General features: G+C 38.5%; 1 protein-coding gene across 1 annotated transcript; it reads right to left on the bottom strand.

The window, feature by feature from the left end:
• Positions 1 to 459: 459 nt before the first annotated feature.
• On the bottom strand, positions 460 to 16,911 carry glt8d2 (glycosyltransferase 8 domain containing 2). The gene is made up of 10 exons (XM_063005252.1): positions 16,842 to 16,911; positions 14,323 to 14,357; positions 9,572 to 9,664; positions 8,248 to 8,416; positions 4,745 to 4,862; positions 4,321 to 4,408; positions 2,929 to 3,041; positions 2,365 to 2,531; positions 2,134 to 2,246; positions 460 to 1,171 (listed from the first exon to the last, which is right to left on the bottom strand). Exons 2-10 carry the CDS (start codon positions 14,339 to 14,341, stop codon positions 999 to 1,001), a joined length of 1,053 nt encoding a protein of 350 aa, XP_062861322.1. The 5' UTR covers positions 14,342 to 14,357; positions 16,842 to 16,911; the 3' UTR covers positions 460 to 998.
• Positions 16,912 to 18,344: the final 1,433 nt, after the last annotated feature.

Here is an 18,344-nt window from a genome sequence, read left to right on the forward strand (position 1 = left end):
CCTAATTAATAATATTATTGGACATTTGAGTTTGTTTCTTTTTATTCCCAGCCAATACAAATCCAAAATCCAAAAATGAATTTAACAATTTTTTTTGTTTTTACATTTTATGATGAAGTTGTAGTAAGTAGTACAACCTAATAGTTAACTATTATTAAAACTTATATTTAAGATTTATTACTTTTACTGTAATTCAGGTGTAGTAGATGGTCTATGTCACTAGGTTAGTGCTACTACATTATATTCAAATTTACATGTATTTATTTTTAGCAATTTATTTATACATATAATTTGGTTATTCTGTAATACAGGTATAGTGAGTGGTACATGTCATTAGGTAACTACTACAACTGTTTTATATTAAAATGTATATTTATTTATATTTAATGAATTTTCTCATATAAAATATTGCAGTACACATACTGTATGACATTTATTCTTAATATTGTTGTTACACTAATCACTCATTGTTTTGTTGACACTGGCAGTGTCAACAAGAATATTAACCAAACCACTGGTTTGGTTGCCCTGGTTTAACTAACACCAACAAAAAAAAAAGCCATGGCAGTACAACACACAGAGCATATAGAAAAAAAAAATCTTTTGATCACAAACCCAGATTCCTCCCACCCAGTTTTTTTTTCTTCTCCAAATCCCACTAAAAATAAAAATCATGTCTATATACTTCATCCCTATGTAGTACATCACTGTCTGTATGATCAAAATGACAAAAAGTGTGGTTATTCTTTGTGATTGCTGCCCTCTATTTGTGGAAGTTAAACACACTGAAGTTTCTCTTCCATTTTTTTCTAGGAACAGAAATTGAATATATTACTGTACCCATACTATAGGACCTTTATTTTGTAAGTAACTAATTACAACTGAATCTACAGTGTCTTGATGGTCACTTGTGCCGTCCTTTTTAACACATTTTCACTGCTCTGTACAGCACTGGACCAAGAGAGCAAGCTTTAGTTTTGCATTTAGTAGTGTTCCTTTTAAGTTTCAGGTCGCACAAGTTCAAATTTTCCTGAAGGGTCAGGTATAAACCATCTCTCCCAGAGGTTGATGTGAACGCAGGGGTAGTCCCAAGGCTTAAAGCGCCCATTCCAGTGAAGCAGCCTTGCCTCGCTGACAACTGACAGGGGGTAGTGCGCATCAGGACTCCAACCTGAAAAAGACAACAAAAGGACGCGAAGGGAAAGACAAGTATTAACTACAAATGGTTTTCCCTGAACTAGTAGATCAAAAGAAAAATCTAGAAAAAATGAACAGGGTGATAATGTGTGGTTTGGAACACAGCCTGTTTTAATCACTGCAGTTTCTTTAAGTTCCACTACAGACTTGCTTAAGATATACAAACCGAGTTTGATCCCACCATGGTAAGCCAACATTCCTCAAGTTTCTTTAGATTTTTAAATCTTGTTAAAGATAAAGCCTGGTCCCATAAGACAGAGCGATACTGCATACAGAGTCACGCTAAGGTCCATGTGACACCCCACCCCACAAGCCAGGATCAGTCCCGGAGAACTCAAATGCACTGACCCTCCCTTTCTCAAACATGGCCAATTGTCTTTGTATGGTAATTCCAAGCAAATCATATTTAATACACGGTTTTTAAAGACCTTAACATCATCTGTATGTATAGATTTACTCCTGAAAATCCTGATATGTCAAATTAGATACATGTCTTCTGCCCACCTGGTCAATTATCCACGTACTGTATGCACCACAGGACCTTCAGTGTGAAGTATGGAATAGGTTTATATGAATATATGTGCTCTATAGCATTTTGCATTTAAAACATGTGCTATCAGGTGTCTATTTTTACGAGATCTTCGCTGTATGCATGTTCTCTAAACTCTTTAATCTTTCTGCATCTGATTGGTGTAGAGTTTTGACAAAGCCACAAAGATGAAGCCATATAATGTATATGATAGTGTACGCCTGTTTGAAATGGGTGTGGCTGAAACACATAAACTAAATGACAAACCCCTGGACAAACATGACCTGTAATCTCAAAAATGATTGATGATTCTGGAGGCAGTATAGGGGTCTGTGTGGTTTAGAAGATTAGGGCAAAACTGTGTAATGCAGTAAAGAAATGGAGAGCTTGAATGCACAATCCCTTACCCAGATGTCTGACGTGCCACTTCGGGTCAATTGTTGTGTATTTATTGTGGAATACAATTAGCATAGGAGGAGTGGCCACACCACCTGCCATGGCACTGCTGTACAGATTTTCCCTAAAAAATAATAATAAAAAAAAGGACAAAATCCATTATTAAAATATAAGAACAGTAGTTCAGGTATAGATACGAGGTTTGAGGTTTAAGTGAAGCCTGAAAACACCTTTGAACTTACTTAAAATTCTCACTCATCCATTTTTCCAGCTGCATGGTGATCTTTTGGTTCCTCCACTCATCAATATCAGCTACAAAAACCCCAGGGTTAAAGGAGCAGTCGCTGGGGTTGATGCCCAAGTCCCTGACCGCCTGCTTCCGGTAGTCCAGAAAACCCATGTAGGTGGTCTGTTGTATACACACAACACTCTGAAGATAAAAGTTCTTCAAAGCTACAACATGAATTAACTCATTAACCATTAAGCAAAAATCAATGACACAAACACACACACACACTCATTTCTTCTGGAAGAACAATATTTATTTCTAACACAACCATCTAACTACAACTAATGTTTCTTATGCGCTAAGCATAGTCATAAAGGTGGACCTATTTGAAATATGGTGGTATCACAAGTATCATAATGAAACTGCTGAAGGTGTGTGATCAATAGATCATGGCATATGCTGCTGCATGAAAATTGTTGGAAACGTTCTATTTTAATTGGCTATTTTATTCAAGAACTGGGACACTGTCCAATCCCTACATTTACTACAATACATATAAATGGTTACTAGTATCTACCTGCATGCTCACGCTGCGCACCATGTCGTGTGTTTCAGGGAGGTCACAGTCTGAAGCAAATGCTGCTGCATGGCCGGGTTGCAGCTTGATCTGGTAGAGCTCCTGGATATCTCCTATGAGGGTCCACTCATTAATGCACTGAATTTATAAAAGTTACAACAAAAACATACAGTGTCCTGATTGTTTTCAGGTCTTACAGCCACTAACATCAGTGTAGACGACAGTAGGGGGACTCAAATGTTCAGCCACCGTATTGAATTTACAGTGAACATGTCCACACTATAATTATACACAATGTTTTTACTTAATAACATTCAAACTGTGCTAAAAAGCTTTCATACTTCTGAAAAAACAATTAGCTTTTTGCATCATGATCTAATTTAACTTTTTTCAACTCTCCGACACATATTTAAATCAGCCAGTGGTGAATTCTTACAAAGAGTCTTTAACACATCTATCAGCACCTCAATCAGACAGTAGGACTACATTTGCAGCAGCAATTAGTGATTTCCCATCTGGGCAACTTTGTCTGTTGCATTCGGGAGTCAAGTCTTAACAGTGGGCATATTAGACTGCTGCACCACCCAAGCGCCCAAGTATATTCGTAATGTAATTCATGGAAAGGGATTGGCCTGGGTCATGCAAACACCTTGCAAATATAAAGTCTTTATCTGATTTGGTTGCATGCTTGGGGGTAACTGTCTTCTGTCCAAATGTAGTTTCCTTGACAAGGAGATTAATTGTTACTCTAATATGTATCTCTTTATTCATGTCTTCTTTGATAAGAAAGCAGTTTGCAAAGAAGCAGCCACATATCATGATACCTTCACCTCAATACTCAATGGCTATAATGTTTTAAAATGGTGTACATTTCTGCATATGGAACTGCTGGTTGTTCTCTGAGCAACTCCTGTTTCTGCTGCTTTTAGGTAATTAGTCATCTTTACTCAGTTGGCTTCTCTTTTTCCCTCCCTAACATTAATCTGGAAGCATGTTGTCTGAACATGTACCTTATTTTATTACTGGAGTACTTGTGGTTCCATAAACTTCGTACTTAAGGTAAATTGAAACAGTTATACTGGGATGGTTATGGTGTTTGCTGAAACTTTTTCCAAATTATGTGTTGTTTAATAATTGTGTCCTTAAGAAATTTACACCTTCAACATGATTACTACTTGTTGGGTAAACCTTATTCCATGGTAACTTCTTTTATAAGGAAGCCAGGGGCAATTTGGAGAAGAGCTTCATTTCTTTTTTATATTTTTAAACACAGAAGCTGAAATACATTGTGCATTAATTTTAATGTAAGTGGTGCAATACTTGCTCACCTACTGTACAGTTCATGTCTATTGATTAGTTTTGGGTGAATCATACTGATAGAAACTATCATACCTTGAACAATTACATCATCATCCAGGTAAACAACCCTCTTATGATTGCTGATGGCCAACAGTGGCAAATAGAATCTCACAAAATTCAGCTGCAATACAGAGGAAAGGGGAAAAAAAGGATTTTAATAATAATACAGTAGCATATAAAACAATTTAGGTTTTACAATATATTCACCATATGAAATCTACTCTATGGAACATTATAATATTAATATATAATTTGTAAGACTTGCAAAAAGCATTTTTAGACTATGTATCTCATAAAACTGCTCAGTTTATGATTATTTCTGGAATTTCTTGCATAAAGAGGGCTATTTTGGTCATGTTTACCACTGTGTTACATAACCTTTCATATTAATGCCACATTTTAATTGTTACTAATTGTCGTATATAATATATAAGTGTTTTATAAAAAAAATGCTTACAGGGTGTAGAAGGTCAGGTCTGGATGATTCTGGTTTTACTTTGCCTTTCAGCACAGTTGGATTAAATTCCAGGATCTTATACTTGATCTTTTTCAGTTTGGTTTTCTCAATATACTGCCTGCTCAAAACCAGGAACATAAAAATCATTAAAGTCATTTAAATAATTGTACCTTTTCTCAATTGCCCATCATTCCATCTTTCTAAGCTAGTGACTGATTTAAAGAAACCAATGTTTTTCTCCAAAACAACCTAAAACATCTACAGTAATATAACCCTACAGTCAGCTCCAGAATTACTAGTACTGGCTAACTAATTACCTAATGACCATTTTCCTAATATTGTGTTGGTCCCCATTTTGCTGTCAAAACAGCCCTGACCTGTCGATGCATGGACTCCACTAGACCCCATGGATCGGACTTGTTTGTCCACCACATCTCACAGATGCTCAATTGGATTGAGATCTGGGAAATTTGGAGGCCAAGTCAACACCTCAAACTCGTTGTTGTGCTCCTCAAACCATTCCTGCTTTGTGGCAGGGTGCATTATCCTGCTGAAAGAGGCCACAGACATCAGGGAATACCGTTTCCATGAAAGGGTGTACATGGTCTGCAACAATGCTTAGATAGGTGATACGTGTCAAAGTAACATCCACATGGATGGCAGGACCCAAGGTTTCTCAGCAGAACATTACCCAAAGCATCACACTGCCTCTGCCGGCTTGCTTTCTTCCCATAAGGCATCCTGGTGCCATGTGTTCCCCAGGTAAGTGACGCACATGCACCTGGCCATCCACGTGATGTAAAAGAAAACGTGATTCATCAGACCAGACTACCTTCTTCCATTGCTCCATGGTCCAGTTACGATGCTCACATGCCCATTGTTGGTGCTTTCGACGGTGGACAGAGGTCAGCATGTATTCTGCCCATGTATTCTGACACCTTTCTATCAGAACCAGCATTAACTTTTTAGCTATTTGAGCTACAGTAGCTCATCTGTTGTATCGTACCACACAGGCCAGCCTTCGCTCCCTCAAACAATCTTCCCCACAAACAGTGAGAGGGATGATTAGAGAGGCAAATGCTTTTCCAGAAAGCACAGAGACACTTTTATCAACAGCAACTAACAGTTATGACTGAAATACCAAGGCCCTCGCTCAAGGGCCCAACAGTGGTAACTTGGCAACCTTTTGATCACTACTCCAGTACATTAGCCCCTGAGCTATCACAGCCCACTACATATTTGTGGATGATGGTAGCATTTGTACTGTACATACAGTATGTACAGTGTATCACAAAAGTGAGTACACCCCTCACATTTCTGCAAATATTTTATTATATCTTTTCATGGGACAACACTATAGAAATAAAACTTGGATATAACTTAGAGTAGTCAGTGTACAACTTGTATAGCAGTGTAGATTTACTGTCTTCTGAAAATAACTCAACACACAGCCATTAATGTCTAAATGGCTGGCAACATAAGTGAGTACACCCCACAGTGAACATGTCCAAATTGTGCCCAAAGTGTCAATATTTTGTGTGACCACCATTATTATCCAGCACTGCCTTAACCCTCCTGGGCATGGAATTCACCAGAGCTGCACAGGTTGCTACTGGAATCCTCTTCCACTCCTCCATGATGACATCACGGAGCTGGTGGATGTTAGACACCTTGAACTCATCCACCTTCCACTTGAGGATGCGCCACAGGTGCTCAATTGGGTTTAGTCCATCACCTTTACCTTCAGCTTCCTCAGTAAGGCAGTTGTCATCTTGGAGGTTGTGTTTGGGGTCGTTATCCTGTTGGAAAACTGCCATGAGGCCCAGTTTTCGAAGGGAGGGGATCATGCTCTGTTTCAGAATGTCACAGTACATGTTGGAATTCATGTTTCCCTCAATGAACTGCAGCTCCCCAGTGCCAGCAACACTCATGCAGCCCAAGACCATGATGCTACCACCACCATGCTTGACTGTAGGCAAGATACAGTTGTCTTGGTACTTCTCACCAGGGCGCCGCCACACATGCTGGACACCATCTGAGCCAAACAAGTTTATCTTGGTCTCGTCAGACCACAGGGCATTCCAGTAATCCATGTTCTTGGACTGCTTGTCTTCAGCAAACTGTTTGCTGGCTTTCTTGTGCGTCAGCTTCCTTCTGGGATGACGACCATGCAGACCGAGTTGATGCAGTGTGCGGCGTATGGTCTGAGCACTGACAGGCTGACCTCCCACGTCTTCAACCTCTGCAGCAATGCTGGCAGCACTCATGTGTCTATTTTTTAAAGCCAACCTCTGGATATGACGCCGAACACGTGGACTCAACTTCTTTGGTCGACCCTGGCGAAGCCTGTTCCGAGTGGAACCTGTCCTGGAAAACCGCTGTATGACCTTGGCCACCATGCTGTAGCTCAGTTTCAGGGTGTTAGCAATCTTCTTATAGCCCAGGCCATCTTTGTGGAGAGCAACAATTCTATTTCTCACATCCTCAGAGAGTTCTTTGCCATGAGGCGCCATGTTGAATATCCAGTGGCCAGTATGAGAGAATTGTACCCAAAACACAAAATTTAACAGCCCTGCTCCCCATTTACACCTGAGACCTTGACACATGACACCAGGGAGGGACAACGACACATTTGGGCACAATTTGGACATGTTCACTGTGGGGTGTACTCACTTATGTTGCCAGCTATTTAGACATTAATGGCTGTGTGTTGAGTTATTTTCAGAAGACAGTAAATCTACACTGCTATACAAGCTGTACACTGACTACTCTAAGTTATATCCAAGTTTCATGTCTATAGTGTTGTCCCATGAAAAGATATAATGAAATATTTGCAGAAATGTGAGGGGTGTACTCACTTTTGTGATACACTGTATATGTATATATGACAAAAAAAAGCCATTCCGTCTTCCCTCTATTACCTTATTATCTTTTCTATTAAGTACCAAGAGACTTAGGATTTGACTGCCTAATTCTAGAAAGTACAACTAAACAATAAATCAAATGTTTCATAACAATAGATCAAATCCACCCAAAAATTGTACAAACAACACGCTTTTACAATAACCACATAGACCATGACCTATATTTACATTTTCAGCATTTAGCAGACGCTTTTATCCAAAGCGACTTACACAATGATCTGAACACGATGAGCAATTGAGGGTTAAGGGCCTTGCTCAGGGACCCAACAGTGGCAACTTGGTGGTGGCGGGGCTTGAACCGGCAACCTTCTGTTTACTAGTCCAGTACCTTAACCACTGAGCTATCACTGGCCCTATATCTCATATAATAATAATAATAATAGTAATTAATTTACTTAAAGGTTACATTGAGCTTATATTGTCAGTGTGACATTAAGGTAATAAACCCCCCAAAGACATTTTTCGATTATTATGGAGCTAACTGAATATGGTGGTAGATCTGTTTGACCAAAGTACTGTATGGTACAGCCATACATTACAAACTGTTCATTATAAAGGTGAGTAGGGAATGTGCAGCACCTTATAGTTTTGATGGTATCTCGCAGGGTCACTATGTAGAATATCACACTGGCCTGAGTGTTGCTGTACACACTGTTGATTGTTGCAACGGTAGCTCCGATACGCTCTTCTGAAGCGCAGATCACAACTGGAATGTCTGTTTCTGGCTCTGATTCACCATTTCCAATCTCTGCAGAACAAAGCAATTTAAAATAGTCATTAACATTAGCAGTTAGCTAAGCTGAAACTCAAACCACCCTCTCCCACCAAAAAAGGCACTATTTATTAATGTACTCTCTATAGCCATGTCTCCAAAAATATGTGCCTCAGTGGAACCTCTGGTTGCTAATGCATTATGGGAAACATCTAAATTTAAAGGCAAAGAGAAGACATTTTCTGAATTGGGCACTTTTTGTTTTCCAGAGTCTTTGTCAGCCACAGAAACTATATTTTAATGAGTGTATGATATATTTTTACAGCTCCTTGCCCCAAAAGTTGAGGGTTTAAGTCCCACCGTTGCCAAAATTAAGTAACTGTGTCACAGTCGCTTTGGATGAAAATGTTATGATGATAATTGTTTTTGTGACAGTTCCATAAACCATGACATGACAAACCATATTTTGAGTATTCTTACTAGCTATGTATACCAACACATTGAACATACTCCAAGGGTTGGTTTCCCAGACAGGGATTAAGGCTAGTCAAGGACTACATTTTGCTTTAAATGAAGAATCTCCATTCAAAATGCTGTGTAATCTAAGACTAGGCTTAATCCCTGTCTGTGAAACCACCCCTAAATGTACAAAATAGTCAGTACTTTGTGGTCTGGCAGAAAAGGGATGTTAAATTCAGTTTCTTGCACCATCTGTCTCAGAAAGTACACTACAGCCAAATGTGTTTGGACATCCTTCTTAGTTTTTAGAGTATAAGAGATGTGCTCGACCATTTCTATTAAATAAATGATATACTTTTAAATTTCAGTTTCAGCATGTCTGGGCACAAAGTGAAGGACATACAAATATGGTTTAATGAGTGTAATGTACAGGAACTCCAGAGCCCTGAACTCAACCCCAATGGACACCTTAGAAGTGGATCAGAACCATGGACAGAATGTCCAACAAGCTTAAGCAGAATTGTGCTCCTAGCTCACTAAGGTGCATCTTTAATAGATTTTATTCACATTTACACTGCCTAACAATGAATAATAAAGACAATACATCGAGAAAACTTTGGAGGTTATAAAATACATAAAACCTAAAAATGCAGGACCCATCATTAAGCAAAACAACCAGTCATTTGTCAAATGTTTTTTACCTTTATTTAAAAAGCTATATGGATTGCATACCTGTGTGTTTTGCTGGCAGACGTGCCTTAAACATCTTGCTGTACAGAAGAGCAAAGGCCATCAGCATCAGTAACAAGGACAGCAGCCAGTTAACTGAAACACAATGCATTACAGAAGTCAAAGTGCCCCTTCATCATCATATGTGTGGCAGCACAGTGGCTTAGTGGGTAGCACTGTCGCCTCACAGCAAGAAGGTCCTGAGTTCGATCGCCAGGTGAGGCGGTCTGGGTCCTTTCTGTGTGGAGTTTGCATGTTCTCCCCTTGTCTGCGTGGGTTTCCTCCCACGGTCCAAAGACATGCAAGTGAGATGAACTGGAGATACAAAATTGTCCATGACTGACACTGAACTGATGAATCTTGTGTAACCAGTAACTACCTGTCCTGTCACGAATGTCACCATGAAAAACATGACTTTAAACTCCAAATAAATAAATAAATGATCATCATGTGTTCATGGAAGTAATTTCCTATTAATGGTTATCACAGGTTGAAGCAACAGTGGATACAGTTCATGAATTTCAAATATGTTGTTGGCAGGGGAGGCTCGTTCCTTAGGGCGATCGGGCAACGCACCACCAAAGGACTAAAGGGAAGAAATTTTTCTATCACAGCTGTGACTGTTCTGGACAGTCTGTCTTGCCTCGTAGTCCAATCAGCGTCGAGCTGTGTTCCGTACAGTACCGCCCCTTTGGGGCGATTTCAGTCTGACTTAAAATCGCCCCGGATTGTTCTCATAGACTCTCATGTTAAGGCTCTTTTTTTCGAACTGCAGGCGCTGCAATACAATCTGAATTGGTTCCGGGAGGGCTCGCACTTACGTGCTTGCGTCACACGTAACCTGGCGTCGTGATCTCGTCGCCATTCAGTCGTAGTAGTAATCAGGATAAATTAGCAACTAAAGAATTAGGGCCACCCAGACCAAATTTAAACATCAAGCATCTACAGTACAAAGGGGGGAAAATCATATAAGTTACAAGTAAATTACAAGTAAGTAATGTAATTTTTAAATTCTGAATTGTGATTGCACTTATTGTATCTCCCCAATTGTTTAATTGTACTTCTTTATTCATTGCACATCAGCCCTGATGCCAATCTTTATTCTGGATCTGCTGCACCTAAAATAAAATGCTATCTGATGACTGAATTAAATTGTTAGTGTGAATGCTTTACTTAATTTTATGATTAATGGTAAAGCTGGTCTCTCTCCATGTTCAAAGTTATTTGTGAGGGCAAACTGACAGATGACTTAAGATGTTAATAATTTAAGCTTTAATTTACCCATTGAACGGGTCACCTTGGCCATCATCGCAACAATTGCCCCCCCTGAGAGATTTGGCAGGAGCCGCCACTGGTTGTTGGCCAATTCACTTCAAGTATTCCCTCAACATGTTGCCTCTATGACGGGTACTAGGACGCCACCCTTCTTGCTATACAACCTAGAAAGATGTGAGTTTGAAGATGTGATTAGAATTACAATGTTAACTTTTTACAAAGACAAAATCACCACCACAGTATATTATTAGTTTAGAGTTGATTGAGTTAGTTGGTTTAGAGTTTATTACTTCTAAAAAACATTCGTTTGACCCATTCATTGAGTGTTGCTAGGCAGAACTGATATCTTGATTCAAATGCTGACTTACAGTTTGGGTTTCATCTCCTTGTTTTTACACTTTCATTCCCTCATTTTATAATTAGTCGTTGTTTAATTAACACAATTGTGCTACTCATTAATATAAAACAAGAAAAAGAGAATAATTTATTTTACTCAATTATTATTTATTACTCCATCGCCCCCTCTGTCGGTGAAAACACAGAACGCCACCGGTACTCAGTACTCTTTTCAGTCAAAACCATAAAATCACTGGGCTCTATTAGTTTAGCAGTAAAAATGCTGGACAAGTGACCAAAAGGTTGCTGGTTCAAGCTGCACTATTGCCAGGTTGCCACGGTTGGGCCCAATAGCAAGGCCCTCAATTGCTTAGACTGCATTTTGTAATCTGTCACAATTGTAAGTCAATTTTAATAAAAGCATTTGCTGAATGCAAATGTAAATATTGTTATGTTTGGTTGATGTAACTTGCTAGTGGTTAGAAATCTAGTACAACATTTGCAACATTACACATTACATAAAATGTTAAACATTAAAACATTTCAAATGTGATAATGAAAAGGAAAATGTGATTTATAACATTTAGAACTCCCCTGTCATTTTACGTGGCCTATCTTTTCGTGGCTGAGTTGCTGTCGTTCCCAATCGCTTCCACTTTGTTATAATACCACTGACAGTTGACTGTGGAAAATTTAGTAGCGAGGAAATTTCACAACTGGACTTGTTGCACAGGTGGCATCCTATCACGGTACCACGCTGGAATTCACTGAGCTCCTGAGAGCCAATTCTTTCACAGATTATTGTAGAAGCAGTCTGCATGCCTATGTGCTTGGTTTTATACACATGTGGCCATAAAAGTAATTGGAACACCTGAATTCATAGATTTGGATGGGTGAGTAAATACTTTTGGCAATATAGTGTATATGCACAAAGGTACACATCATCTTAGACAGTTTCTTAATGTACAGATGAATATGATAGGCAAAATGCAACTGAAAGTATCTTACCTATTAATTAAATTCGAAAGAGTGTAACATTGCAGTAAATATCAAAAGATAAAATCATTAAAAGTTGCAGTGGGTTTGATTCACTGGGCGAAAGGCAGGAAAAACACTGGACAAGTTGGTAGTCCATCACAGGGCACTCACTCACACACACACTCATACTTAGTAAAACTTTAGTATTTCCAATTGACCTGACTGCATGTCTTTGGACTGTGGGAGGAAACCGGAGCACATGGAAAAACCCACACAGACACAGGGAGAACATGCAAACCTGTACCGCTCCACTTAGGAATCGAACCCAGGACTTCTTGTCGTAAAGCGACAGCCCATCGAGCCAATGTGCCACCCATGTAGTCATATTGAGTCTAGCTTTAGAGTAAACTGCACAAGTGCTGGACAATTTAAACACCGCCACTATAGTGCACTACTATCACCAATACTACAGATATTTTATTTAATGTAACAGCAAAAAGATAGTTATTATCAAAGTGCACAAAAGGAATATGTGCGTAGATAGCTACCCACTTCCCAAGACAAAGCATTGATTCAAAGCTTGTTTCTCCCAGTTAGTTCATTTGCACAACTCGAGCCAAGACTGACTGGGACACAATCCAGAACTGAAGAAAAGAAGGAGTCAGGCTACACAATGTTCACAGAGTGTAGCATAAGTGGTTTTTAAGAGCAACAACTTTTCAGCATTGTTTATAATTGTTTTTATATTCTTGCTCGTGTCATCTTTCGGTAGACCTTTTGGTTGGTAGTTAATTTAGAGATTAAACCTTAAACTAAAAAAACATTTGATAAACTTTTTTATCAATACATTACTTGTTTTGTCATCTAAATCTACAGCAAAACCAAACACAGTTGAAATGACCTTAATCCTTCAACAAATCATTTTGAATTTTATCCAAGAGAAAACAAAGCAAGTTTGCACAGTCCAGGATAGTATACAGGAAAATATGTCAAAACACTATATCCTCTCTTTGGAAGTAAGATCTGTTAATGCATACCATGTGTTCATCAAAACGTTTGATGAATAGTAAAGCTTTATGAAGTTGAAAGTGCTAACAGACATTTTTAAACACTTATATATGGTTTACAAGCAGAGAAAATACTGTAAAGAGAGCCAAATCCACTCCTTCACCCAGATTCATTTCTTTTTCCTCCTTAATTCAGCACAAAAAACTACTTTGATTGCTCGCTTCTTGCTGACGTGCATTTTTGGACATGGTATCATTAAACACGCATGTGTTTCCATGACAAAATGTAGTTTGGAAGACTAGAGAGACTCATCTGTGATTCCTCCTGATGGTAGATCATCTAGTGTGTGACCCCCTATCGCAGATCAATCATGTAGTGTAAAAACCACAACGACTTAAAAGACTCCCGATTACAAGAGATCAAGTTGTGTAGTGTAAACTTAGTATTAGCATACTGTGAAAATGGTGGGGGCGGTGGTTGCCAAGTGGGTAGAGCTTTGGGCTATCAACTGAAAGATTGAGAGTTCGAATCCCAGCTCTGCCATGCAGCCACTGTTGGACCCTTGAGCAAGGTCCTTAACCCTGTCTGCTCAAGGGGCGCTATACGATGGCTGACCCTCTGACGCTCTGACCCTAGCTCCTAAACAAGCTGTGATATGCGAAGAAATACGTTTGTTGTACTGTAAATCTGTATATGTATATATGACAAATAAAGGCTTTCTATTCTATTAAATAGATATAAAAAAACCAAGGATGACAGCAAAGGACTACAGGAAACACACCAACAGAAAACCTAATCCAACACCAAAACCTCATCCAACTCCAAAACCTTCAACAAACGAGTTGTGAAGCATGGTGGAGTGAGCTGTCTCAGAACATGGACAGCTAATGGAATAAATGTAGAAACAAAACATTTAAAATTGAATTAGAAAACTTCTGCTAAAAAATATCAGACTAGTAATCCATCAACTAATGCACCTAATGGAAGTCAGTGCTCTAAGTGCCGATCCCAAGCCTGGGTAAAAATAGGGTTGCATCATAAAGGACATCCGGCATAAAAACTGGTCCAAACCAGGTATGCAGATCAGAATGATCCATCGTGATAAATATAAAAAATACAGCACGTATATTTGCAGTGAAATCTTAGCTGTTACTTACTTTTCCTCAGTAGGGCCATTATTCATTCCAGACATCTGCAATGAGACAAAGATGGCAAAGATCACCTTATTAAGCTGAAAAGATTTATTTGTAATATCAGATGACAACATTGTAATCATCTGATAAACTGGCATGTAACTGATGTACTGAATCAGCCACATCAGCTTAACCGCACCACTTCTCTATGATTTATCTTTGGTAGTCCCCTGTGGAACTACCATGTGGAACTGCTTATGAAGAGCTCCACCTTCTTGATGGCATTCTTTGCTTGTATATCTAACTCACAAATATCCATTTTAGCTCGTTTCCTTGGAGGAGGGATCTTATACTCACCATAACGTCTTATAGCTGGATGAACAAATACTTTACTAAGTGCAGTGACTCAGTTTTTCAGTTGTAATGTAAAGGCTGGGTGTGAGTTGCTTGCTTTTTTAGTTGTTCAGTACAGTTTCTGCAAAGTAATACAGAACTGATGTTTTTTTTAACATATCTTTTATATCCCAACTATGTGCAAAAATAAATCCAAGCAGCCTGAACTGATTTTGTGCATGCCTAAGATTAAACGTTTTTTGAAGCTTTTGAAGATAAGTTAGCCAACAGTTACATAATCCAGGCTGGAAGCAAATATAATATAGACAGCTAAAGCTGATGTTTGAAATTCAAACAGTTGATATCATAACAAATCATAACTATAAACTATAGACTGTTCCCTTAAAAATGGACTAAATTAATTTATTTATATTTCCCCATTCATTGTTAAATCTGGTTGTTTTAGTTAAAACTGTTCCATGATAAACCCAAATAAGCAAACTCCGGGTCTAGCCTTCAACAATATATCAAACATGTATCACTCCACCAGTTCTGCAGGATAAAAACAGAACCTGGATTTTAAAAGCAAAAAATCATATACTGTAAATATAATGAACTTGACAATTTGAGTTTATTTTCTAATTTTATACATATTCAGAATTTATAAGCATTTGGTATTTCCCCCCTTTTGCTATAATGACAAAATGCACTCAAACTGACATGGACTTCACAAACTTCATGTTATCCCAGCATGACTTTACAACAATCAAAAAAAAGCATCTTGTAATATCACTGAATGCTTGGTTTTCTCTGATTTTAAAGTGCCCCCATAAGTGCACAATTCTTGACGGTCCACCCTCATTGATCTTTGGCCTTTAGGTAACTGTTGTGGGTCATTATCCTACTACACTGTAAAACCTTTTTTACAATCCTTATGTTGCTGCCATACATCTCAAAATTAGTTTCCGTAGTAAATGAAGCTTTTTTTCCCAGTCATCTACTGTGGAAAAATTCTAATGACTTAGTCCTGTGATTTAAATGCTACTTGTACTTTAAAAAAAAAAAAATGTATTAAATTTTTTTCCCCTTTTTCTCCCCCTTTAGCACATCCAATTGTTCAGTTTGCATCGTGCTTCCTCTCTGTCTATGCCGAACCCTGCCCTGACCGAGGAGATCGAAGCTAACCCACATCCCATGGGTGGCCATGTTTGGTTTAACATGACAGTGCCAAGTCACATTCTGCATGTGTTACAACAGCATTGCAGCGCAACACAACAGTGTAGATGCTAGACTAGCCTGCCTGCAGTCCAGAACTGGTTTGCATTGAATAAAAATGCAAAATACAACATCCCATTCCCATATTCTATAACTATAACAGTCCCATATAGTTGTGCAGCTTAGGACTTGTTGAAAAGAATTACTAAAGTATTGCTTTTAAAACTGGACGAATTGATGCATTTAGTTCCCAGACTATTATGTGGTAACACAGAATGGTACACATGCCCTAGACCCCACTATTTTGTTATGTGCAGGCATTCAAGTTTGAATAAACATACCTTTACAAAGTAAGAAATTAGTTTCAAATGAATACTGAACAAAGTACAAAATTACTGATCACTGTTTTCTTTGTTTTCCTTACTTTCCTCTTGTTTCAGAATTTAAGATTGTAGGTACATATAATTTATATACACCCAAGTACTGTATGTGACCAGTCTTAAAGGTGTCAGGTTAGGCAATTACGTTGGATGAGCAAGCATGACTCGCAGTTGACATTCCAGTTCATCCCAAAGGTGTTTAAGGAGGTTGAGGGTATAGCATGTTCAGAGTGGGGTAGGCTACGTTGTTACCTGCATACTTTCCTACTAAATAGTGTGTATCAGTAGTACTGTACTGGTTCACTAGATAGAGTTCTATCAAAAGAATGCAAGTTTACTCTTAGCTCTCAAACAAAAGCAATAGCTGATTTATAAAGCTTCGTTTATTGAATCTATCTAAATGAATTTCCAACACCAATGAACAAGCTGAAAGATTACAAGTTCGAAATGTATCAGAACTAGCGAGTCTCTATGTGCCATTGTTGCTCATTTTCACAAAAGCTAAACAATAACATACAGAAGCTGTTACTGCTTACAGCGGTTCTAATAAGCAGCATTCTGGGTTACACGAACCAGATTAAATGTAGATAATTTGAAACACTTTTGTGTACTCACCAGAAGTTATGTTTAAGTCCACTTCTCAGTAATTACACCTCTGCAGTCATCTAGCTCCTCTATCCAGATGTGCCCGGTCTTGCTCAGCCGGGAATGAATGTAGCTTAGGCGCTCTAAATATTTCTGACAGGCTAACACTTTAGTCATTGATCATTTTTATTCTACAGCACATGTGCTTAACAGTATGTGTGTGTGTATATATATATATATATATATATATATATATATATATATATATATATATATATATATATATATATATATATATATACTGACTGTAATCCATCTGTTTCTCTTCATGCTTTGTTAACCCCCTTTCTGTTCTTCAATGGTCAGGACCCCCACAGGAACACTACAGAGCAGGTATTATTTAGGTGGTGGATTAGTCTCAGCACTGCAGTGCCAATGACATGGTGGTGGTGTGTTAGTGTGTGTTGTGCTGGTATGAGTGGATAAGACACAGCAGCGCTGCTAGTGTGTTTTAAAAACCATGTCCACTCACTGTCCACTCTATTAGACACTCCTACCTAGTTGGGTCACCTTGTAGATGTAAAGTCAGAGACGATCGCTCATCTATTGCTGCTGTTTGAGTTGGTCATCTTCTAGACCTTAATCAGTGGTCACAGGACGCTACCTACGGGGCGCTGTTGGCTAGATATTTTTGGTTGGTGGACTATTCTCAATCCAGCAGGGACAGTGAGGTGTTTAAAACTCCATCAGCATTGCTGTGTCTGATCCACTCATACCAGCACAATACACACTAACACACCACCACCATGTCAGTGTCACTGCAGTGCTGAGAATGATCCACCACCTAAATAATACCTGCTCTGTAGTGGTCCTGTGGGGGTCCTGACTATTGAAGAACAGGGTGAAAGCAGGCTAAAAAAAAGTATGTAGAGAAACAGATGGACTACAGTCAGTAATTGTAGAACTACAAAGTGCTTCTATATGGTAAGTGGAGCTGATAACATGGACTGTAGGTGTAGAAACAAGGAGGTGGTTTTAATGTTATGGCTGATGGGTTGCCCTTTTCTGCTGTACCTTGTTTGCTTTTTTGGAAAGGCTTTCCAGTAGATTTTGAAACGTGAATGCACAGATTTACCTCAAGTAAACCAGTACTGATGTTGAGGCACAGTTCAGTTTATCCCACATGTTGAATGTGGCTGAGATCAGTGGCTCCTTGACTTGAGTATTGTAACGTTTGTAATGTGCACTATATTGTAAACTGTATGTGAATACAAAAAAATCAGCATGTTGGAGATTTTAAAACCATGGGAATTAATATAAAGTTTGTCCACTATTCATTGGCTATTGGCTACATCAGTCTGCACACTTTTTACAGGCTTTTCACAAGATTTAACAAGTTCACAAACTTATTTGTGTTATAGAAATTTAAACAAAACTTGATGCCAGCAACACAAAATTTATCATTAATTACACTTTATTTGTGAATTGTGGATACTAATTTTTGAAGATTTGCCAGTGGAATTTTTTGCCTAT

The sequence above is a fragment of the Trichomycterus rosablanca genome, chromosome 1 (assembly GCF_030014385.1).
Source record: "Trichomycterus rosablanca isolate fTriRos1 chromosome 1, fTriRos1.hap1, whole genome shotgun sequence".
NCBI classification, from domain to species: Eukaryota; Metazoa; Chordata; class Actinopteri; order Siluriformes; family Trichomycteridae; genus Trichomycterus; species Trichomycterus rosablanca.